This window comes from Taeniopygia guttata, chromosome 7 (assembly GCF_048771995.1).
Source record: "Taeniopygia guttata chromosome 7, bTaeGut7.mat, whole genome shotgun sequence".
NCBI classification, from domain to species: Eukaryota; Metazoa; Chordata; class Aves; order Passeriformes; family Estrildidae; genus Taeniopygia; species Taeniopygia guttata.
The window spans coordinates 22,231,360-22,257,747 of NC_133032.1; the positions used below are offsets into that span (position 1 = coordinate 22,231,360).

Consider the following 26,388-nt stretch of genomic DNA (forward strand, 5'->3'; position numbering starts at 1 on the left):
TTTCCCACAGCATTGCAAAACAGCAGTGTCTGGAGCTGCATCCAAAGGAAGAACACTGCTCAGTGCAGTTCACTGTGGCTCAGCATCATCCATTTTACCTTAGTCACTGCAATTATCCTCAGAGAACAGAAATGGAGAAAAACAGAACCACAGCTTGAATATAACCAATTTGTATTTGCTGCAGTCTGAATGTCTACCCTGTCAGGAGTTCATGTTGGTGTGAATGTGGGTATTTTCTCCATGCTTGGGGGTTATTTTGTCTGGTTTTTCTATTGGGGAGCAGGGGGTGGATTTGGGTTTTGCTTCTTTTTGAAGTTTTTATGTGTGTATTATATTGGTTTTAGTGTTCTTAAAGAGAAAAACCCCACAGGTCAAAGGAATACATACATGAGAACTGTGCCTCTGTTTTATTACACTAGTGCTAATTTATTGGGGTTTAAAGCTCTATTTCTACATGCATCACTACTTTTAGAGCAGGTTAATGCTTTAATAGGAGAAGCAGAGCTACTACCAAGCAAAAATTAATGCAGTGGCTCCATATTGTTGATTCAGCTGTTTAGAGCATATATCAGCAGTGTATTCCTTCAGAGAGACACATCCAGTTTGTGAGCAAATCGATAGACAGGGCACTGAACCACAACTCAAAGAGAAAAAGAAATAAGAGAAAAAGAAATATTTTTATTTGGCATAGGGGGAAAAGAAATCACTTTCACTGCTACAGCTCTAACACTTTTATTTCCGGTTCTAGCATTATGAAAGTGAGAAGTGTTTTCACACAGGCTGCAAGGATACCTTACAACCTTGCTCAAACTATATATAGTTTTAAGTCAATATGAATGTCTGAAACAAGTCTCAGAGAATACTTACAGGCTTGCAAGCAGATTCTAAATGAGCCTCATGCCACAAGGCCGAGGGAAGGCAAAAATCCAGGCCAAAGGCAAAAGCTGTATAATATCATTCACAGGTACTCCAGAAACTTTTAGAAAATAGTAATCCCAAGAAACATATATGCAGTGTTTTGTATGTTCAACCTTTCAAATAAATGCATAAAACTGTAGTGATTAAACATTTAAGTCCACCTCGCTGGAATCTCAAAGGAATTTAAAAGAACTGGATCACAAACTCCTATCTCACTGCAACTTGATATTAATATCTTAGAAAAAGAAATCCTTCCTCACATCTCTCAGAAAACTACAACTCTTTCTACTTCAAAATAAGAGAAAAAAGCTAAAGCACAATTTTAAAAAATCACAAAGGTAATGGGAAATCTTCACACTTCCCTCTTTCAGTACATTCCTTGCCCTTAAAGATTGAATTCCTTACTCCCCCCTCAGACATATCAGACATACAGCAAATGTTTTTCCATTAATTGATTCTGCATGGAAGTACACTACACAAACTGAAACAGGGTGAAACTCAGTAAGTTATATTTTAGGGCTAATTAATATATTGATTTCTTTCAAATTAAGAAATGTGTTACAGAACAAAACATCTTAGTATCCCAAAAATAAAACACTGATAAACAAACCAGGACTTCTGAGAAAGAAATGTATGGACTGTCTAAATAAATCTGATGTTTGGTTTTTTGAAAGATCAATACCCATTCTGCTATTGAAAACATGGAAGCTAAAGCTAAAATAGAACAAAAAAAAAAATCTGCAGACCTCTAACAGCTGACATGAAATATCTGATCTCCTACCACAAAATTCAGCCCTAATGAGAATTGCAACAAGGGAAAAAAGGTCTCTGTCACACACAAAAATAGACACAACACTTGGTGTCCCAATGCTTATGTATTAGTGTCCATAGCAACATCTCACCATTCATTTTATTTAATAAATACAAACCAGCAAAAATAATAGTGAATGGTATACATCAACAACAGTTAATTCAATATATAAGGAAGGAAGGAAGGAACATTCCCAAACCTATCACCGAAAGAAAACAAAACTGCAGCATGACTAAGAAAAGTAACACCACAAAATACCAAGATAAAATAAAAAGACACAAAAAAATACTGAGTATGGGCATACGCAAGTAGTTATGGATTGAGGAACTCTATTCTTTATAACTTCATTTAGGTCTCCTTGTAACTTTTTCAGGAACTTACCACACCCTAGTCTGACCTATTAGCCACAGTAAGCTTTCTTCATTATACAACCAACACAAATGTAAACACACTTTGGTATCAACTTGAATCCCTGTTTAAGTGCAATTACATCCACAGGACTCTTCACCAAGATCTTAGTGAATATACTGCCATCATCTTCCATTGGACAGCAACAATAGGAGTTATTCCATGTTGGAAATCACAGCTTTAAAAAACCTGCAATTGGTGCATGATCAGGGGTAACGTGACCAGCAGCACACTGACGTGCTGCTTCCTGGGCTGTACTGGCTCACCTGGATGCTCTGTGCAGTCTGTTTTTCAAGCATGTGTGTTCTGTCAGCCAGAAAGCCAACAGATCACCTCAGCCAGCTTCAAAACAACCCTGACATTTCAGTTCTTCAGAAACAGTGGAGATATCTATAGCCAGGATGACACATGTCAGGAGCTAGATGCCCACTTACAAAACTTCACATTCAGAATTCCAGAGTTAGTCACACGTTCACAGTCCAAACACTTGAGGCATTTAGCAGATTTGCCATTCACTCTTAATAAGAAGGACAAGAGCCTTTCCTTACAAGGAAAACTAATTTAAAACACTGATCCCCAATATCCATCCACATGCAAAGATTTTGTCTGATGTGTTGAAAGGATGAAGGGAAAGAGACAATCCACAGCTTCCAACAAGTATAGCTCCTAACCCTTTTTATGCTCCCAACAGAACATGGTCCACCAGCACAGTTGTGAAAGAAATCAAATCACACAAAGGAGAGTCACTCAGTGCATATATACAAAGATAAGCACAGTGTCAAGCTCAGGCTCTGGCTGCAGCACCTGCAAGCCAGATCCAAGCCAGCACAGTGCTGCCCGCAGCCTCTGCTCCCTGGCTTGGGGGCAATGCTGCCATCTCCACCCACAGCCTGCTCTGCACCAGCCCCTGCTCCACTGGAGCCACCTGGCAGCTAACCTACATAACCCCAGCTCTTTTGTCTAAGAGTAATTCAAGTGTACTTAGAAATAACATCAATTGTTAAAAACCAAATGTTTTATTTACCTAGAGCTCCTAGGCTTGTGGCAGATTGAAAGGTCATTAGCATTTTACCTCCAGATAGCACTCTCTCTGAAGATATACTGAATGCTGTATCATAAGGAAAGGAGCCAGAAATCAATGTTAAGTAATGTACTGGATTTTCTGGACCACATTATTTTTCAGATAAAGAAAAAAAATTTTTAAAACGGCTCAAAAAAGATATGTGATTAATGACCAACTTTGAATGGCCAGCATATTTTAAGTGTCTGTCTGGACTTTCAGTCTCCTCTGAGGCATTGTGCTGAGCTACAGCTGCAACTCAGGTAAGACTGAAAACAGCTAGACTAACAGGTTATTCTAAAAGTCAAATGCCAGGAACCTGAAGCTTTCTTTATAAATTGTATCCATTTCAAAACCATGACAGAAAATCAGATTTTTGTCAGCAAACTAACACATAAGACAGAAACAAGTGAGGCTTACTGAAAATGTTTAATTAAGGAGCAAGAAGAAGACATTAAAGGCTTTCCATGATCTAAACACTGTTCTGTACAGATGAGCCTAATAGTACTAAACAGCAAATAACCCAATATTTATAAGTGATCTTCTGTTTTGCACTTAACAGCTCCAGTCCCAAGTCTGCCTCTTACTATGCCAGGAGTCTGAGGACAAAGCCTATTACTGTGCTGGGCATAGGGTAGGAATTTATTAGTAGTAGCTGGCAACACCTAGCAGTGCTTTATAACCAAACTTCACAGAGCTCTTGTGCCTTTTAATTTTAATTCCATTCATTGCAAAATTGTTCAAGGAAACCAGAGCAGAGCCTTGCTAAAAATCCTGAGGAATGCTCTGTGGGTAACATGGCAGGACAAAGGGGGTTGTGAGAAACAGTTTTCACAGCGAGCCCAGCAGCTGCAGGCTGCCCAGGGAGATCCAACTGCAGTATTTTGAAGCTAATACCCTCTGTCAGGAGCTGGAGCCGCTGAGCAGCCTGTGCACAGCCATTTCTGCCATTCTGGCTCAGTGCAAGGAGCCTTTAGCATGACAAGACAGGGAAAGCAGGAGATCAACACAGCCAACGTGAAAATAAACATTAGAAAAAGCACAGGGACACAGACAAGCAGAACATCCACAAAACATAAACAGTGTTTCCATTTTGTTTGGCAATGACTTCAATGTACGCTATCTTGGCTAATTCAGTGAGTATGCTTTGTTGAGCAGAGTTACCTAAATAAAATTCACAAATCTTTAAAGGAGAAATGATTCCACAGAGATGTAGTCTTAACTTCCACTGAAATATTAAAATTTACAGCACCCAGACTTAAAATACTTGAGGAATAGTTACTGAAGCCTATCACCATGAGAAAGCCTGTCAATCTATGTCACCCAAAAGTGCACTGATACGTCAATCTACCTTCCAGAGAGCTCCTATTTCTCAAATGATTTATATTAAGTAGCAGTGTATGGTTTCTTTGGAATAATGATGATATTGCATACATGTATTACACTGCATATTGCAGCATGTGAATAAAGACATAAAAGAACCCTTGCCTATTCTCCACTTTGCCTTGAGATGAGGCAAAACAACTCCTTATCTGCTACTTTTATTATTCACAGTCCAGATTTCTACAAATGCATTCTGAAAGAGTATCATTCTTAGGAGCCTTATCTGCTTTTACCTTGTGTCTGTAACACATTCACAACACAGCCCCAGCGCACACTGTCACAAAAGGTATCAGCTAATGATGACATTGAATCTATCATAGAAGAATGTAAAAGTCTGACAGCACACAGCATTCCCAGTAAATGGAAACAGTATCTTTACTATATTTGTATTACCCAAAGATATTTGCAGATCTTTAAACTCTTAGAAGTGCATAAAACATAAGCAAGTAACTTCCAGCTGAGATGCAAATTAGTGCCTCAGGAACTGCACATGATACAAGACTGTGAATCACTTATTTACAGATATTGGTTAACTTAAAATGCACGTTTTCACAATTACTGAAGATGGCAAAAACAGTGATTACATTACAAAAAATCTGTGATTATTTTCTAAATTTTACATCTTAAATGTGAAGAAAATATTCGCTGTGGAGTACTAGAAACAAGCAGGCTACTTCAAGGATGACAAAGATGCAGATCAGAAAATTGTATCAAACGAATAAGCTAAAAGTTATGCTTACACGTACTTGAGGAATTGAAATCTCTAAGGACTCAAAAATATGTTTAGCCCTCTGAAACAAAGCACAGATACAGCTCTAGCACTTCACAAACACACTAAATTGCAGTGTCAAGATACAGAAAAAATCCCACCTTGCATCCAAAAAAAAGCCCTTTTTAGATTCCAGCATATTTTTAAGAGAACTCTGCTGAAGATCCTTGCTCTTGGCCCTCCAGGTCACAATGCACTCCTAATTCCTGCAGTTACCTTTCCCATCAATTGTGCTCCAACAGGAGTCTGACAAAGCAGTAAGGAACATACTCGTAAAAGGGGGAAAAAAAAGAAAGAAAAAAACATTAAAAAAAATTTAAGTGTTTGGTTTTGGGTTATTGGTGTTTTTGTAAAAATAATATTTGAAATGTTTCTGCTTTTTCAAACAAACATGTTTGCTCTTTTAACATGGTTTTCAGCATTTTGTAGGTTTGGTGCATAGCAGAAATTTAAAAACATTTCCAAAACATTTTAGTGTCAGTGCAAGTAAAACACTTCAATTTCATTTTCCTGATTAAATGTTTCTGTAAGAGAAAAATTTTATGCATACAGTTTTCTGCCTAAGTATGTTTTGCTTTCATGGCCAACATTTCATATGCAAGACTTCAATTTCACATCAAAGCTTTACTTTTAAATTCAGTAAAGATTCAAATTTTATCTCAGGAGACTATGATGTCTTAGAAGTTAGAACAGCTAAGTGCTGCTACCAACAATCTTTAAGAGATTCTGCTTTTGATAGATTCAGTTTTAATGGGAAACTGAGTTACTCAACAAGCATTACCAGTTATCTTGAGAGACTTGCAAAACATTGCACTGGTTCTACAGAAGTTAAGCCTTTCACTTGAATTTCTAAATAACCTTCTACAGCAATTGCTTTAACACTGTGCTTCCTGCAAAAAACTTTCACTTCTATTCTTCCTCCCCTACCCTAATCCACTTGACCATCACTTCTCCCTCAGTTGCAATGACACAAGATAGAGCCTTAATTAGGATATATTTCCAAAATCTTATCACTAAGCATGTGTAGCAATGTGTACCCAGTGTCACAGCCCCCTCCACAGTTAATTAATTTCCTGTAACCAAATAAACAGTAAAAAACGCCCCACTAAGCACTAAATCATAGACAGAATGGCAACTGAAGGTTCAGGAAAATACACATTTGTTAACATCTGGCTAAAAATCAAAATATTTCATAATAAAGCCAATATATTAAGGAATTGTTTAGAAAAAGTCCTACATTTCATTTCCCCCTCTATCAGCTGCTCCACATATAATCTTTTTTAAGAGAGACACATACTAAGAAATCTCCATGCACATTCACCTTTATCTCCTTCAGCACTTTGGCCACTTCAATTTCTACAGCAACCTAAAGCCACTTCCTCAGAGGCACAGTACCATACTCTTGCATCAAATGCTTAACTGTCTCAAAGTAAATTTCTTTTTTTAGGAAACAGTAAGGCCCTTAATTACTGTCTCAGTATTTCCTCCCCTGCCCTATAACACAGTGAAGGTGCATTAACTACACAGAATGCCTCATCTCCTCACTGAAGGAAGAGGTGCCTGACTGACTCCCAGTCCTTTCAAGGGTACAAGGTTTAATCCTCATGTAGATCCCTCCCACCTTCATCTTTTAAAACCTGAGATCTGCCACCTTGCAAAGGTTTGTAATTTCCTCTTTACATCTAAATCACCTGAAAACAAAAAGAATAATGTACATGAAGGAAAAATCTTATTTACAGAGGGGTTTTTTAGATTAGTCAGATCAGAAATTAAAGACCTGCTTAAACATCAGCTACAAACTTAGCTGATCAGGTGCTGCAAACCAGCTGAAGTAAATGCATTTCAATTATAAATTAATATTGGATACTGCTCTCCAGAAAAAGCAGTTCAAGACAACTGAGAGTGAGCAGGGTTACAACTTTCCAAAATTAGCCTGACATGATCTAATTCAGCTTCAGTGGGAGTCAGAGTGGGCCACGTGCCCACAGCTACATGAGTCTAACTGCTGCCTCTCAAAAACAATAGTTACATGAAAATTGTCTCATTACTACCATAATTAACCTGTCCCAGCCACATACATTAGTAATTACTTTTTTTTTTAATGGTAGCTTTTGTCAAAGTTTCCACACAATTGCATGAGCACTTCAAGACAGACTTTTACATACCTATTTCATATACATAGCAAGAAGGCTGGCAAAGAGAGGCAAGAATGTGACACTGGAAAGATAAACCTGTTATCAGTCAGAGTGAAGAATAACTTCCTTGACTGCTTGAGGTGGTCTCTTTCTATCCACAACTCAGTGATCTTATTTAACAGAGGTTTCCCAAATCCTCTAAAAATTGCAGCCACCATTTACTGTTATGAGATGAAAACTCTATATAACATTCAACCACATGTATCAGTAACTGCTCAACTGTTGCTGCCAGGGATTTTTTTCCACATATAACACAAATACCTGTCATAGAAAAAGGCATACTTAACACTCAGTTGCTGCTACATTAATTTATTTGCAGCACCAGGAAGCAGCCTTGAGGGAAAAAATAATTTAAAATTACTCTTTCATCTTGATGTTATTTTAATGTGAATGTTTCATTACAGCAATGTATCTATGACCAACAAGACAGAGCATTTAAGTCTTTAGCTACTTAATTTCTATTTAACTGGCTATTATGAATGATTGAGGAACTAATAAATTTGTCTTCAAAACAGTCTCAGAATTTAGGAAGCATTCTGTAGTCGTAACAGGCAGATATTTAGCATGTCAAATTAAATATTTGACAAGGCCAATGAAGTAAACACATCTCAAAACACTGATCCAGGAAACCATACCCCTTTTAGATAGGGTTAAGAGGTATATGAGCATACTGGCTGATGTTCAGATGGAAAATTTTTGGTCAATTTTTTGTGAAAATGTAAGATGGAAGAACAGTGAATCTATCCATGAGTGATTTATCACAGAAGAAGAAAGTACATCTTTCCCCAAAAGTTCAAGTTAAAGATAGAGGATGAGTGGTTGTTTCTGAATGTTTGCATTTGAGTAGCTCCAAACTCCACAGGTAAATGTTGAAATCAGAAACAGACACCATTCTACAACCACTACTTCTCCTGGCATCAGGATACAGCTATCTTAATCTCTGCCTTTTTAATACCTCCAGACTCTGAGTTCTAGACTATCACCCATCCCACAGTATTTGCAAAATTCTAGCTGGAGGGATTAGCAACCAACAGCTACTCAAATCTGCCTGGATTATCTTTAAGATAGAAGAGATGAATATTATGACTACTCAGATGCATGATTGTTTTAAATTACCAGCTGTGCATTAGGAAGCAGTAAGGATTAAATTTCAGGCTTCTAGAACCTGTTTGTCCTCAATCTTATATTTCATTTTTATAAAAATTTTGCTACAAAACAGGTTGGATTACATGTATTTATACCCTAATCAAACATAAATTAAAAAAAAAAAAGCAAGCTGTTCTGTTCTACACAGATACAGTTGCAAGATAAATGTTTTGACATTCTAAAAACAACATTGACATTATCTTAAATGTTACACTTAATTTTTCTAATTGCTATATGTTACAACAATGATAATTTGATATATCTAACGTATTAAGATCTTAACTTAATTCTGTCATCTTGAATCATTTATAGTCTAGCTGTATCTAAGTATTCTGCTGTTTCCACAGATCTTTCATATGGCTGCAAGGAAACATCTTTAAAAGAACAACTGCAATTTTCCTTAAAAATTAAGCTTTAAATTGATTAAGTTCATCAGCAAGGTCTTCAGGTTCCATTAGTTTTTAAACTACAGCTGAATTTCTACTTGTCATTCCAGGAACTTTTTATTCTGTATGATTTTACAGGAAATGAGAAGAAAAAAATTTACAACTCCTTAGTTAGCTGTTGGCTAAGTTAAAAATTGTATGAATTCAGGCTTCACATAATTGTACCTCTGGTACCTCAGTCACCTCCACTTCAAAATTTCCAAGATTGTAAGTACAGTTCTAGGATGTCTCATACCTTACTTTGGGCCATTCAAGAACTATTTTTCAAAAACACAGATGAAAAATAATGTTCTTACAGTTCACAGGCTATAGTGAAACCTTCTGCAGAAGATTTCCCATGTGACTGTGACTTGTTCAATGTAATAATTTAAAAGGTAGGGTAACACAGATTGCCACAGCCTGTGCAGCTAACCTTGCTGATGCCCTTACAGCATTCTGTCAACTATAACAGAAAAGCTGGAAGAGTGCCCAAGAAAGGTATCCAGTAGCTAATACAAAGCTTCCCAACAATTCTATAAAAACTCAACCTTGCCAAAGCAGGAATTCTATATTTAATCTGCCAAAATATAATCTTATAGCACCAAAACAGGTTCTGGAAGGAGCTGAGAGACCATGAGCACTCCACCACTCGGAATGTGGGTCAGTAACATTGCAGGGGTCTGTGTGTTGCAGCCTCTCTGCTTTTTCACCCCTGCAGCTTTCTCAAGTACCCTGTACCTCCAGAGTGCTACCAGAGTGCTGGAGTGCCAGGAGCAGCCCCATCTGTCAGATGCAGCAATGGTAGAGCTTCACAAATAAAACACCAGAGTGGCAAATGAGGCCATCCTTGCTGCTGGAATGGCCCATCTCCATCTCTTAACCCAGTCAAAGCAGACAGACAACTGTGCTCTGAAGCAACCTACTTTGCTTGTGCTTCTGCCTAAAGCCAAATTTGCCTATTATGAAAATGGAAGGTGACACAATAACACTGAACAGTTTGAGTCAGTAGAAATGTACACTGCAGCACTCAATTACAGCTGGGTGAGTTAAGGACTGTGTTACAGATTTAATCCATCTCCCCCCTACTTTGGAAGTCAAGATGGGTCTTTTGGTATCAAAAATTCCATTTAAAATTATTTTAAGATATCACTGAATTAATTCAGCTTGTAATTTTTATCCTTTGAGAAGAACAACCACGAGTAATTTTGTAAGAACCTGGTCTTCCTGTTTTGGGGGGACAGAAAAGCACGAGGAATTACCTCTACACCTGGTTTTCCTCCTGTCTAATTTCCCTGCACAACAATAACTCCAGTCACATTTGGGGAGCCCAATCTGATGACTCTTACCAAAGTCAATAAGAGTTTGTTTTGCACTGCACAGTGACACTGATTCCAAATGGTGATTGTTTACTGGTTCTACAAACAGTACTGTCAACCAAAAGGAAGCATGTTTTACCAACTTCCTTTGCCCATTCATATTGTACACACTTTCCAAGTTAACGACTGCTGGTTTTTAGCATGCCAAACTAAACCCTCATTTTGATCCAACTTCCTTACAAATACCAGATCCATTTTTGAAAGCATCAGTGATAAGCATCAACATCTTCACACTGAAGTTAATTCAAATACTATAATTCCTAAACGCAAACTGCTCTTTTTGCATTCTACAGCTGTAAATGCTATCCAATTATACACCTTCATTTCACAAAATACTTTCTTCTGATAAGAAACTCTTGATATACAGAACAGTTGTGCCTCCATTTCCATAACTAATTTTATTCAACTTCCCTTTTCTAATTCTTATTTAGAAAAGGCTACCCAAATGTTTAGAGTAGGCCACAAACTCAGCTTCTTTACAGGTTCTTAACTTTTGGAGCACAGTGAAACAGTGTGACTGCTAATTATGATCTTGCTTCTGTCATAGCAGGTTAAGGGGTCTGATCCCTTGATCTGGATCTGGATCTTAGGCTGATTTTATAATAAATAACTGAAAAGAAAATTACACTGTTCAAACTAGTATTCTTTGAACATTATGTCAAAGTTAGCCCTTACTAGAGATATGCAAAAGAAAGAAGTCAGATTTCAGAGACTGTTGGAGAGAACTTCAACAGTCAGATACAAGACCAGTTCTACCACTCAAAACTACCTGTGATTCATGACTGAACAGACAGGCCAAACCTTCCAAAGGTACCACAGTGTTAATGAAACCACTGGCCTCTTCTCAATAGAAGTCATAAATCTTCTGAATACCTCCACAGGCTTATGAGGTTGAGCATCCAAATATCAAAACACAAAAGATTAGAGACCATTTTGAAAAACATAATCTGTATTCAGCAGTTACCAATACAAGCAACCCTCTTGTAAGCATTTAGCTTGTTCTTTGTGGAGCAATGTGGAATATGAATGTGCCAAATTTCCTAAGGGAAAGCTCTGCTCCGTTTGCCATCTCTGTGACAAAGAAAGGTCACAGGTTTCCCATTTTACAATAGCACAAAAAGAAGGCTCTTTCCCTAAAATCTTTATACCATGAAATAACAGAAACACAAGCATCTGACTTACTGTAAGGTGTTGTATCAGTAGGGTCAGGAGGTGGGAAGTTTTCTGTGAAGTTGACATTACACAAGTCTGTACTACAGCAGCAGAAGCGGTATGTTCCATTCTGAATCAAGGAAGGGGTGGTTGTAACTATACACTCTTCAAAGTGACACTCCTGTGGATCTCCTATATGAGACCAGCAACCTGCAAAAAGAAGCAAATTACTTTTTTTTTTTCAAGTAAGCATAAAATTAGTCCTACTGACTGAATAAACACACCTACAGAAATCCATACATTACCTGATTAAACGTTACAGAAAACAGTTATCATAATTTGCTTGTCTGACTTTACTACGACCTTTTAAACAAAAACCTGAATAATTTCTTTTAGAACTCCTCATAGCCAAAGAGAAGAAAATGTGGGCAGGGATAAAGGCCAATGTCCAGCTATTGCCTTACTATGATAAACCTGAATTTCTGAGCCTTCTAAGCAGAAATATGCTATTCCTCACCTCTCTGACACCACAGACCATATCACCATTTTCTGGTCCAGAGACTAACTGAATTGTGACCTAGTCCCTTCCTTAGGCCACAAGACTGCATCTACAGCTTGGTGCTTCTTGTATAATTTTCAAAATTCTGCCTTTCCTTGTTGTCAGTATCACTGGACTTTTCTACAGGACCACAACTTATTGCCTGGTTCATACCAGGTCCTTTGTCCCTGCAGCAACTGTTCATTCCCAAGTATGGTCAACAGCAGCTAAATGTCATTTATCCACAAATACCTGGAAGGGAAAGAGGCAGCAGTGGGGCAGAGGTGAGCAGTCAGGCTGCACCCTTCAGCAGATTGCCAGATCAAACAAGAATCATGGACTACAACTCCACAGGCTATTTGTAAATATCAGCTGCATTTTCATTCAGCCTTATACTACATTAACTTGCATCCAAGTAAAAAAGAGCAGAATCCCTGAGAATCATAATCAAAACATGTCTCCAGAAACTGCAAGGCCCTCCACACCTCCTGCCTTCATTCTCCCCACAGAAGAGCACTGAATTACAGTATTGACATGTGAACTATAGCTGAAATTTCCTTTGTAACATCATCCAATCAATATGAATATACACTTTATACTTAATAAGACACTTATTAAGACACATCAATACACATGAAATTCAAGAAAGACATCTTCCTCTGGACATCCTATGTAATGAGAAATTTGAACGCTTCTTCTTTCAACTGTACATTGACGTCTTTGGTCTCTTTTAGAAGTCATTCATTCCAAACAAACCTTCTGTTCACATTTTAAAAAGTTAAATGGGAAGTATAAAATTATGCATTTTGACAAAGTGCAAGAAGTGTAGTTTTGCAGCTGTGCACTTTGTATGAGCTAGCTAGATCACAAAGAAGTAAAATAAATAACAAAACTACTGCATTAAAATGGAACTGTTACATACCTTGTTTTACAAGATGTATGTCTCCTTCTCGTGTTTTTTCCCAAAGTCCATAGCAGGTACTACCTTTCATGCACAAAATCGTGCCATTCTCCTGGGAGATTCGGCTCTCACTGATTCCATGGTCCTGCTGATATGGGTCTTTAAATGCACACAGCCGCTCCTCACTCTGAGTAGCTTTAGCCGAAGAAAGAAAAATAATTTTTGTCAGTGATTCAATGCATAAAATACTAACTTTAAAAAAGAGATTATTATGGTCTTCTGAAAAGATACATAAAAAAAATTAGATGTGTAACTACGAGGCACTCAGATACTATTCAGAAGTACAGCGCAGCAAACATCCAACCACAGTAAGAATGTGTAGTACATTTTTCAACAACTACATTCCATCCAGTTCTTTAACTCCCATCAAAGCATTGGCAGCAAAAAGATACAAGATGAAGTAGATTGGTCTTTTGGGTAAAACAGATTTTGAACTTAAAGTAAAATTATAGCATATGTAATTGTAAATTATTAAAGGTACTGTATAAAATATCTTCTCACAGACGGTTTATTTCTTTGATCATTCTTCAGCACTGGTCCCAAAGAAGCCATGTTTCAGCAAGGCAGACTTACTGCAAGAACACTACTTCACTGTGTCACCAGCTGGGGTTATTGGGTAAGAAATACCAAGAGACTTGCATGTGTCTCTCTTTTAAGGCTATTCATTAGGAGTCAAAATTCCTAATTCTTTTATACTGAGACAACTATAGATTGCTGCACTATTCAGGCCAGCATTCTGTCAGTGTTTCCCAGTTTGTGTGGCAGCAGTAATTAAAATAGCATAACTTAGCTGATTTTCCTACTGGTCTGGTAGAGCATGTGTGATCAGTTGAGCTGCGTGTCAGCTCAGTGGGGGCAAAACTCTCAGCTGAGGAGACAGAAACTTCTTAAGCCAGTGTAATTCAATCACTTGCAGCTCCCCACACCCCAAGAACCTGGCTGGCAGTCCATGCTGCACACCACCTCTCTGAACTCTGGTCAGAAAGTCAGTCACCTAAATTTCATATCCAATTTTTTTTTTTAATCTCTCTGAGCAGAGTTAGTCAAATTACGGAGTACAAAAAGGTCACGCATGAACAGCCAGCACATGCTGCCTCCAGCAGAACTCGCCAGTTGTGCGCTGCAGTTTTATTCTCAGAACAGCTGAGTATGCCAGGCGTGAAGCATCTGTCCTGCATTCTCTGCTCCATGACACAGGACTGGCCAAGAAACAACGTAAGAAAGGACAGGACCCCACTGCCGTAAGGGAATTGCATCTGACTCACTTTTTGAAAAGTCAGAGAAGAAAAAACTATCACAGAATTACAATGTTCAAGACACAATGGGACAAAAGTATACAGCCTTGTGAAATAGGACCCATCTGCTCTGAGGGACACTAGGAAGGTTTTAAAACCTCTTGCATTTGAAAGCTGAGTGGGGCTGAGGCCAAGATCTGGTTGTTTACAAAATGCTCAAACTGCTGCAAGATAAGTCCTTTCATAACTATCCTTTGTGAAAATTGATTTAAAAGAACAGAATTTATGAAACAGCCACACAAATCTAGTTTCTCTTTTTAAAAAGAAAAGTAATTCCAGGAAAGTACAATTTAATAATACCTCAATATGCTAAAAAAATAATCTTTGAACCTGTGAAATAATAGAAGAAGAAAGAATACCAAAACAAACCAAAACCTTTTGAGTTTGCCCTGGACTCAGCCAAAAAATAATGACATATAGCATGTCTGTGCACCACTGACTGAGACAGTTTAATTGCTTACTTTTCAGGTCTCTTAATCTTTCTCTAAAACTCATAGGATCAAGGTTGAGATTTAAGAATATGAGAAAATACTCAAAAAAAGAGAAGTTGTTAAGAGTCATGCTAGATACTGTCCAACCATACGTGTACTACAGAAAATAGAAGTAACTACCAAAGGCTTTTCTGATGTAAAAAGGCTGCATTGCCCTATAAGAATACCTGCAGAGGAGAGGATGGGCAAGCATGAGAAAACACAACACAGAGCTAGCAACCTGAGTGTCTATCAATTTTCTTGCAGTAATAAGTAAAAAAGTAATAAAAATACAAGTTAACTTGACACAATTTAATGTCAGATGATCTCAGTGGGAAACTTTTCTAACAAAAAAATAAAGGTTACTCATCCAACAACTCGAGTTTTCATGCTGATCACTGCACATTCCTGCTTCGATTATAACTCGGAGAAGCACGGCCCCTGTGGGAGCAGTACCCAGTGCAATACTCTGCTGACCCCTGCCCCTTCCCTGATGGCATGGAACATCTGGAGAACAGGGGACATGGAACAAAAGCTACTTTATTTTTCTCTATGGCCTCTGTACGTTCATTGTTGAAGATGTAATGCCGAAGAAAATTGGGTAGGGCAGAAACCATCTCGCAGAACAACAGAATAGATGAGCTGCTTCAGTTACTGCTCGTGATTGCAGTACATTCCTGCTCTGGGATTTCTTTCTTCCAGGCAGTGGAAACCAGTCAGATTTTAAAACTTTTAGTACTGGAATACTTCTAGGTCAGGTCCTGAAAGCAGCCTCTAGCCTAGGTGAGTATGCTTGTATGCCTTAAACCTTGCCCAAAAGAAGTACTACAAAATACTATGATAAAAACCACACAAAAGTAGTGCTGGAGTGCCTCTTTAAAAACTGCAATATTTTAACAGAAATCTTACTTTTCAAGGTAAAAACTGTTGTCCATTTGGATTTCCACGTGGATGGCGTTGTTTGTCAGTTTTCAGTCCACATGGGAGCCAGTAGGTGTGCAGGGCGCATTCAGCGCTGAAACCCTGTCCCTTGGGAGCTGTGCACCTGCAATGCTTAGGGCAGCCACTAACACACTCTGTAGCAGCTTAGCTAGAAACAGTTCCAAAGCTGCTTCTCCATGTTTGGAGATATTTGAAAACTGTCTAGATATGGTCCCAGGCAGCTGGCTCTAGGTGACCCTGCCTCAGCAAGGAGTTGGACCAGATGACCTTCAGAGGTTCCTCTCAACCTCAACCATTCTGCAATTCTTGCATGTCTCAAATATGCAGCAAACACAACACGAAAATTATTTCTCAGCTGGGCTACTTGCTCTCTCTTGTCCCCAAGGCAGGCAAGATGGTAGAGTAAGACTAGAACTACTGGATTCTCTTGCTTGTCTTTAGTTCAAATAGATCCAAATAGACCCAAGTAAATACCTTCATGTTAAGATTTTCACTAAACAACATCAGCAATTAAAATAAGCAACTTATCCTATGAAGATTGAGACTCCTGAACCAGTCTGTTTGATACATATAGTTCATTTGCTGCCTGTCAGAAACATGAAGGACAAAGTCCCTGCAGACATGTGCTCACCAGATATTAGGGAGCCATGAGCAGCTCACTGTACAGTGCCCTTTTCCTTACAGATTTCTTTACAAATGCACCAGCAGGCAATCCTCAAATCAGCAAAATGCAGAAGCCATTTACAGATCAAGCTATGCAGTGTATCTGCCCAGACATGAAATGTCCCAGCACACAAACACAACCAGGACCTAGCAGCAAAGTGGCAGCATAGGTTTCACAGGACATCTGCTGCATGGCTGAAGTCATCCTTGAAAACCCCGAATTTACCTCTATAAGGTAATTTCATAGTAAACTCTGTTTGTTCATCACATTGAACTCATTACAAATTCAGAGCTTTTCAAATTAACCCTTTAATACAATTTCATGAGAGATTTTGAAATAAATGAATGGCAAATTAATGCCTACATATCATACACCACTGAAAAATCTGCTACTGAAGAAACTGTACAAACAACAGATAGGATGACACTGAAGAGGACAAAAAAAAAACAAAAACAAACACTTAAACAACAAATTATGAAGGATTTATAATGAAATGTCAATTTTCCATTCCTCTTGCCTAGCAGACAAACTATGTCAAAATAATTCAATAGAAATAATAAAATGAACTCAAGCTCCCGTTCTCTCATCCTGCAGAGATTTCTAACAAAGACAAGAAGGGAAAGCACCATTCCTAGAAGTTCTTCCAAGGCAAAAAACCAACAAGAGCACGACAAGCTCTTAAATTCCCTATCATAAACCAGAAAAAAACCCTAACCTCAAAATGAATTTTGCTGCTCTCCAGCCCATTTTACACCTCTATGTATACAAAAATACACTTTTATATACAGTTTCAGAAACAAACATGAGTGGCATTTGAATGGAATATGGGTGCTCCAAGCAGTCATCTAAGAAACAGAAAATGTTCTCAGCTTTCCTGCTTGGCTGCCACTACTGGTGAGTCTGATCACCTCAGGCACTTTACTTGGACCAGGCTGTGAAAACTTACTGTCATTTTCCAAGTAAGGGTAAACAGACTACAATAAAATACCTTGCTGGAATCACAAAGGAACTGGGAATCGCCTATTGTTTTCCAAGTCCATCCTGTGGCTCACACTTACTGTCACAGTGGTCTGGGGGCATAGAGTTCATCCCCATACCACTACACAGCCCCGAAAAAGAGGACCAGGGCTTCATGAATTTCCTTCTGCCATACAGCTCAGGTTTTTATGTGATTTACCATATTAGAATTAGTCAGTTCTATTGTCAACAAAAAAAACCCTGAATGTTATCACAGAAAAAATGCTATATAGATTTTTTTCAGTATTTTCCCCCTGTAATCATGATGTTATTTCCAGCTGCTCAGAAACAGAGAACTGATTCACACTACTAAGTGAATTCTGTGTGCTCACTATAAAAAACACCCTGAGATGTTTACTATCTGAGTATTTGCCTTTTTCCCCTACTAAGGGTATTTCTGAACAGAAAAGAGCAGAAGAAAATTCCAAGTGCATCTACTATGACAGAAATGCTGTATGTGACAAACACACAATTCATCCATACTAGGAGGAGTTTAAATAAATGAATATGTCCCTGTTGTTTTTAATATCGTAATTCTTCCACGATCACTGCATGTTCTAGGAAAACAACTACTGAAAACAATGAAAGAGAAATACCAAAAGTTATGGCAATCCAACTGCAAATCCTTAGAACATGAGTCATATTTTCACTAATAGCATCGGAAGTCACTTCCATTAGTACTTAACTGATGCTTCCTGACCTTGCATCTACTCGATGCAGTACACAGAACTCACATCAGGTGCGAAGCAAGGGGGAAAGGAACAAAAGACTCAAATGTTACTCGAATGCTACTCCATGGTCTACTCATTGGGATTAAAGATAAATAAAACACTTGCCACTTTATGATTAATGGCAGGCAAAACATTTTGTGACTCAACAGTGACAAACAGAAGAATGTGAGAACAGTTTGAAGACAAACCTGCACACAATCTACATGAACAGACCCGCTGGTATCACAGACCTCACACAGGGGTACCTTGTTGGTAATTACACCAACTGCCTTTAAGTCCATAAAGGTGATGACTTTAAAAAAAAGGCAAAAAAAGGTTTCTGCCTGTAATGGAATTTCTTTAAATACAGGCCACCACACATCCAACTGGAAATCTCAGTAGGCTGCAACAGATTTGTTTTCAAAGATTGACGTTTTTTCTGTAACTTGTCCTTTCAATTAGTGAGATTTTAATCAGAACAGCCATAGACACAAAACCTGTTTTATTTTGGCTCTGTCAGCTTTCTGTGGAGCTCTTTTATTTACACAATAGGGTGAAACATCATTGCCCTTGAGACAGGGTTATGAGATAGCACGTCTTCATAATGCAAACTATTATAAGGAAGGTATACACCAGGAAGCTCCGCTGAGTATATATATTCAAATACTGATAGCTGAATGTACAGAAAAATAGAACCTTGAAGAAATCATAGCATATAGTCCTGTTTATCTTTTTCTCCTCAGAGGCTTCGATTACAAATATTTCTAAATGTGTCTCCACTTATATTAAAATATATCATAAGCAGATGTCTTTTGAAGGAAGTCATGCTTCTTCAGACAGACCATCCTCAATACCAACTTAGAGTGGGAGGGAAAAAAGCTAAAGTACTGGTAATCTTCCACATATTTATACTTGCAGTATTCTGATTTGCAGCATGTTTGACCAACTGAACAGCAGGGCTCTGCACTGGTTAGAAAAACAAAGAAATTGTCTGCCTAAGGATTAGGCAGGAGGACATGAAGGTCTAAACCAACCTGAAATGGCCTGGAGACTTTCTGAGCAGGAGGGCAGGAGCAGCACAGTGCAACACAAAGCCTGGGAATGTTTGATCAAGCAGGCTGCACAGCCTATTGCTTTACACAACCACTGGACTAGTATTTTAGGCATTAAGATGAAATAGTGGAAATCTGCACAAGAGAGTATGGCAGGACTTCTAAGAAGGAGGCAGGAAAGTAAAAAAAAAGGCTTCAGAAATTTACATCTGTGGTAAATTTACATATTTTCCTCTCCTCCTAAGAAAGAGAGGGGAAATAAAAACCATCATAATCATTAACTATTTTACAGGACATAATGTATACCTCAAGATTTACTGTAAAATATATTTTGACAAGAAACCCTTTACAGTTTATACTTGGCGTTAAAATTTGGAATAATCTGTTCACAGTACTGCATATCCTTAGCCTTCGTTGATGAAAATTATTTTGGTTTTGTCTGCTTTTGCTGACTAACACCACAGTTTCAAATGCTGGCAATTACACAGACCCAGACTTTGACTGAAACTAGTGCCAAAACTACAATGAATGCTGGTACTGATACCCATTTCAAAGTGATTGACTGCACATGCAGATGACAAAATAACTTATGTTTACTCACGAGGTCCTTTGCCCTCAAAACAGACTAGAAAATTCAAGTGTCTTTTTTCTGTACATGAGTATACATGGCCTTTCCCTCTCCTCAATCTAGCCTTCAAGCAAGCAAGAAAACTTGAAATCTGTTTTCTTTCCTTGCTCACTTTCTAACACAGTGTTGTGGGCTGATCAAGGTTACCAGCAGCAATGGAGACACCAGTTGAGCCTTTTCCTGTTAAGTTTTCTTTAACAGTCCTTGTGTATCTTGGTGTTTCAGCTTCATTCTGAAGTACCAGTGGTCTGCCAGCACTAAATAAGTGCAACAGAGCCAGATCATGTGGCAACTATATTGAGTCATGCTGTGCAAAAGGTTCACATTTTGCTTTCTGCTCAGGCACTGCTGTCTCAGACCACTTTGGCTTCCTCTGGGACCAGCTGACCCTCCTGGCACAACCTCACTGGCTCCTGGTACCAACACGTGCCCCCTTGCAGCCTTACATTAGTATTGTATACCTCTGACCAGATGCATCCACCACACCAGCAATTTCACTAATTGGAACTAATGTAAATAGCCAAGGATGGAGAGGCCAAAAAGTAAATTGTCAACTCAAATTCTGTACTGAAGGCCTTGTTCTCCTTTTACCCAATTTACTCTCAAAGGAAGTTGCCTTAGAAGAACCCAGCTTATGCAAGAGAAGCCACGCAGCAAAGAACCACGATGGCAGAGATTTATTGCTAGCAGCTGACAAATTATGTAGTTCCCAAACACTGCCAGATTTTATAAAAAAATACCTGAGTTTACTGCCAATAAACCATGTCACTGCCTTATTTCTACAACTTTCTAAATGTCTCTGAGGACCACCAGACCATCTTGCTGTGCAAACTTCATGAGAACCAGGCATTACCACAGATGCAAAGTTTTATCTATCTAGTAAGAGAACAAGACATGGTGGCAAGAAAGCTAGCAACACCTGTGTTTTGGGTCAAAATTCAAGAATGTCAAGTGAATTTGAACAATAAATACTGCTTTACATCAAGATGAGCATTTTTCAGCTGATATGGGAAGATATTCGAGCTGAATCTGTAATAAGGATATTGACTCAGCCAGGGTCAGAGAAGGACAAACTGCAGAATTAAACCCAAGTGTCCTAAAGGCTCCACTATAGCCATAACAAGCTGACCTTTGACTACACGGGCCACTAATCAGAGCTTTCCTCCACCTTCATATCTCCTCCACAAAATTTATAATTTTTCGTATACAACTAAAAAAGAAAAAGAATCTACCTCTCACAGTGATTCAGCATTTTCCTCAACATTGTTGTATAGCTGTGTTCAGCCAGTATACAATAAAAAAAATGTCCTAAGTGTGTAAGTCTGTCTAGTTCAGCAGGTTTCTTCCTTCCATCTTTTTCCCCCTCTGCAAGTCCCACTGATTTTTAACAAGACAGAATTAAAACATAAGGCACATAACAAAAGGGTAGTGGAAAAAGGTTATCAATCTAACCAATATGAAATTCCTAAATATATCACCAGCTAGCCTCTGGTATGTTAAAAAAAAAACTGTAACAGTATCTTAGTTCAGTGATTACACAGGACTGACATTTTATCACAAACTTGGCACTTCAGAAATAGTTGAAGGCTTTAGAGCAAGAGACTGGAGCAGGTTTCTTGGTGTTGTAAAAACAGTAAAATGTCATGGCATTTTAGCATTCACTTCATTAAGCTTTAAAATACTCATCTTTGTCATCAGACTTCAACTTTGAGTCATTTCCAAAAACTTTTCCTTTAGTATTAAAGCAAAACTGAGTCAGTGTGTTCTGTATGGAAATGCAAGGGTTCAAGCACATTCAAAAAGTCTTCTGAAAAAGCTGTTAAGCTCAAATACTCGAAAGTAGAAGCAAATTAGCATAAAACATGATTAAACCACTAAATACCATAAAAGTGTCAAATCATAGAATATGTTTAACGCTCACTTAAGGGACAATCTAATCTACTAATCTAAATACTTTAGTGGAGGACAAACCATAAAAAAATTACCCGCAACTCCAAATGCTTGTTTTAAAAAAATCTTAGAGCTTCCATAAAATTAATAAAGTTGAAGATTATTATTTTCTGTGATGATTCACATGGCAAAAAACATCCTTGTGGCTGCAAATCACACTGACTGGTTTGCACTGTCTTCTTGTCCCAAGATGAAATGATTTTTGTTTATTTTACTCCATGAGCAAACATGAATTCAAGTCTTTGCACACAGCTGAATCACCTCAGAGAGAATCTACTCAGAGACTCAAAATGTAGAGCAAAAAGAAATTTCAACAGGAAGTATTTTGCAAGCCAGCTTTAAGTATACCTTCCACTTTATTCAATAATTAGCCCAACATGCACTAAAGTTCATTTAAACCCAAATTTCTGGAAAAGCACAGGAAGGGGAGTAGCTGGTCTTCACTGACTCAACAGGATTTTAGACATCCAACTTCTCAAGGTCTCCCTGAAAAATCTCAGTCTACATTTCTAATCTGAAAGAATGACTAAATTACGGGATTTAAACAAGTCTAGCATTTTCCCAATTATTTTTTAATATATTTTTCACTTCCTAAATGACTCTGTCTCCATTCAAAGAAAAAATAAAGTTCATGTTACTGTTTATCAATTATGTCAGAATAGAAATCACCACAGCCTTAGACACACATAATCTTTTCCAGTGGCCAGTGTCTATTCATGGAACTGAAAAAGCCTGAATTCTTTATCTTTGCCCTAGACTGGAGTTCAGGATTTTCTTCTGGGTATGAGCGTCTGGCTTTTGTTTATCTGGGCTGTCAAAGTAAAGTATTTGCATGGAATAACACAGGAAACTCTGCAGCAAAAGCAACAGTAAAGCAAACTAATGATGTGATATTTATCCCCCAAACTCAGACTTCCCAAGCAAAATTGCTTATTTCAGAGTCTGCTTTACATTCCCTCTAAAAAAGATCTTCTACTTGGTAATCCCCCAACACATGTAATGTACTCCCTTTTCTGCCTAGCAGGGATGCCATTTCTACTGCAGATATTACTGAAACACTTTCTGGAGAACTTTTCAGTACCTTACATCTGGGAAAAGATAGAACCCATACAGCCTGTTTCTTACAGCAGATTACAAACATTTTTCCTATAAACATTTTCAGGACGCTGTGAATATGCTACTGTGAATATGCTGAAACATTCAAAAACTGGCAAACATTCTTGGACCAGAAGCTACAAGGAAATTTAGCTCCAGAATCACAATCATATCTTGCCCTCAGACAGAAGCATAATCTATTTGGCTTTGAAATCTTAAACCCTGAAGAAAATGACATGAGCAGCAAAAGGCAGAAAATATCTTCTACCCAGACATGCTTCACAAGGGTTTGAAGCTTCTCACCTTTTCAGAATTCCTCACAGAATACATGTTTAAGTTCAAAAACATCTCAAGACTTTTTCTTCAAGACATTTTTATAAGTATGCCACAGAATACCCCACAAACCATTGTTATCTTGAGTCAAGAGCTCGGTCAACACAAAAGCTCCACAGGCACAGTAACGCAGCCATGGCAAGGGGAAAGGCGGCTCATGCACAGCACAGACTGTCAGGGACCTGTGAGACATTGTGGGCTGCTACAGGAACCTGGGACTCACTTCAAACACTCCTACTTTGTGCTCCTTAACTGAGAGCAGGAATGGAAAGAATTGTCAGCTAAAGGTATTTATGGTGTTTGTTGAACTGCTCAAAACCAAAAAATACTGACTTTTGTTTCTGTTAGTCTTCAAGGTTATCAGCCCATTGAACAGAGGTCACTGTTCATGTATTTCTTGATGTTACAGTGCTTAAATTGTTAGAAATTTATGGGCACAGCACTGCACTATTTAAAATTAACTCATACATTTTCTTTATGCATTTCTTTTCCATTTAAATCCTTGTTGTATCAAAACCAACTTCACTGGCTAAGAAGGTGATATAGGCAAACTTTTGCAGACTTTGTATAGTCAGAAAAAAAATCAGTGTCTAGTCAAGACAAGCTCTTAATTAACTTCTGATTTCTAAACTTATGCAGATAAAAAGAGCATGGTTGGTACATGCAGACAAGCCCAGGTTACTGAACACACTTGTTTCAGACTGGCTTTCACGTACCGAGGTACAGCACATTACACCAAGGAAACAAACTTCTGGGAACAAGGAAACAAAAAAAAATTCAACAGAAGATTGCTTTTCATTATCTCCGTTGATGCTAATGACAGGAAACATGGAAAAGGGCACTCCCAAAATAGACACTCAAGGAAAGGACTGTGATCAACTTGCTTAACATTTTGCATTACACACCTGAGGATGATGGCTAGAGCTATGCTCAAAAGACCATCTGAACTCCTCACCCCTACACAAATACCTCAGGGAGCAAAGGCTAAAACATCTCTCAAGACACAGCAGAAGTGTGAGCACAAAGCGTCAAGTTCTTCAGGTGCCAAGGCAGCCTAATGCACCAGCAGCTGCTGCAGGGGCGAGCACAGAGCCAGACTCTGGGGGCTCCCCCACACACACTGCAGCTCTCTACCACAGACACAGACAAGATCAGCATTTCAGCCCAGGAGAGTTTGAACTTCTGATTCAGACCTACTTAAAAGGCAGGAAATAAGCACAAACAGCATCTTGGCATTTGGGACTAGTAAGGAAGGAACAATGCCAAATCTCATTATGACAACCAAAAACAACAACAGCATAGAGGCTTTGCAATGGCAGAATTTACCAGTAAAGAGATGGTTTCCTCAGTTTTCTTTTTTTTTTAAAGACTTTAGTCTTTCAACACCACAAAGTGTTACATACGTTTATTACAGGGACATTGAAAAAATATTACTTATTTGATACTTAGTTGATTACTTAGTTGATTTGGTGTCTTTTGAAACAAAACTGTGATCAAACACTTTGTTAGCCTCTATTGAGAACATTTTCACTTATGACTGGGGCCATAGTTTAGTGGTGGACACAGAGGTGCTGGGTTAATGGTTAGACTTGTTAATCTTAGAGACCTTTCCCAACATTAACAATACTATGATTCTATGAACTGATAATTTTTTCTCTTTAATTTGAACTAGAAACATTAGAAAGCAGTATAACTTGCAACAAACATTTAAATAGCAGCTTGAAATAAATTCAGATCAGGTTTAACTCACTTATATCCTGGCAAACTAGCTCCAATTTACAAAAATGAAAGTGCAACATAAAAAAATACTCATGTTTGCACATGCATTATTTATGGTTTTTTTTTTATAAAAAAGATATGGTTGTACAGATTACTGCATATTTTAAGTAATCAATATGTACCTACAAAGTAGGTTTTCTATTCTTTTTAACAGATTTGTATAAAGGAAAACTTACATGCAATCTCTCTCTAAATAAGAGATCCTGAACCGAGCCTGAATTACTTGACAGGGTGATAAGCCAGATAAGGACAATTTCTAGAGATTAAAATACAAATCCTTCGAGTGTTAAATGAATTTAAGTTCAATATTTTGCTAAGCAGTTTTATGACAGACATGTCTTTTTTTTTTTCCCTTTAAACATAAACATGGGTATCACAAAAGGGAAAAACCCAGCAAATACACAACTCATAACCTGAATATGTGTTTTAGAGTCTTAAGGCAAGATATAATTTATTCTAAAATATTCACTAAACACATTTACAGGATCAGACAGGTTTTCAGAATCTCTGAGACAAACTAATACTGCAATCAAAGGATTAGCAAACCAGCTGCCTATGTGCCATTACAGCTGATTATCATAGATTGTAGACAGCTAGCTAGCCTGGAAAGTGCTTTCAGGAATACTCCATTGTTAGCAGAGAGAAGCGTACAGAAGGATAATGTGATAATAACTCATTATTTTATTTATGATACATAAAAAGGGAATGTATGTAATAGGAATTGCACCAGGTTTTTGAAAATCTCATTATAAACTATATTTACAGTAAAACCTGGCAAATGAAGAACTGGAGGCTTACTAAACACTTCCATTGAGAGCTAAGGATGCCATGCGGTGAAGGTTTGACTTTTCAGCCTTCTCCCCCCAGTCTCACTAAAAATTAAACCAATGCCAAGATTCATTTTATCACAAGACCTTATTACCTTATACATGCTAGAATAAAATCAAGGAAAGAGAAAAAACTGAACAATTTGAAACATATCTTCAAAACATTTTCAAGTATCTTTTCAGTTCACATGTAGAAAAAATTGTGAAATAGAAACTTCCAAGGGCCCTCAATTAAAAAAAAGTCCTTGCTATTAAATAGTCCTCTCATAGTTTGTTATGTCCAAATACTTTTCCCTCCCTAAGGCTGTGAGAAAGAATTATTGTTCTTAGTGAGACTGAGCTACTACCAAACAAGAAAGCAGCAGAACTCAGCATATTTAAAAAGATACTGATGTGTTTACAGCATTGCTTACAAAAAAAAAGGAAGTGTCTTTAGTTTTCTGCTGACACTAGTAACCAACTTACTTCATCCCTCAGGTAGTTG

General features: G+C 37.9%; 1 protein-coding gene across 2 annotated transcripts in view; it reads right to left on the bottom strand.

Moving 5' to 3' along the window:
* Positions 1–26,388, bottom strand: part of BMPR2 (bone morphogenetic protein receptor type 2) — a 105,085-nt gene that overhangs the window by 40,377 nt on the left and 38,320 nt on the right. For both annotated transcript variants that reach the window (XM_012574978.5, XM_072932377.1), the window contains exons 2-3: positions 13,104–13,277; positions 11,674–11,853 (exon numbers count right to left, since the gene is read on the bottom strand). In XM_012574978.5, the coding sequence (XP_012430432.2) occupies positions 11,674–11,853; positions 13,104–13,277 (354 nt within the window). The remainder of the gene's footprint in view (positions 1–11,673; positions 11,854–13,103; positions 13,278–26,388) is intronic.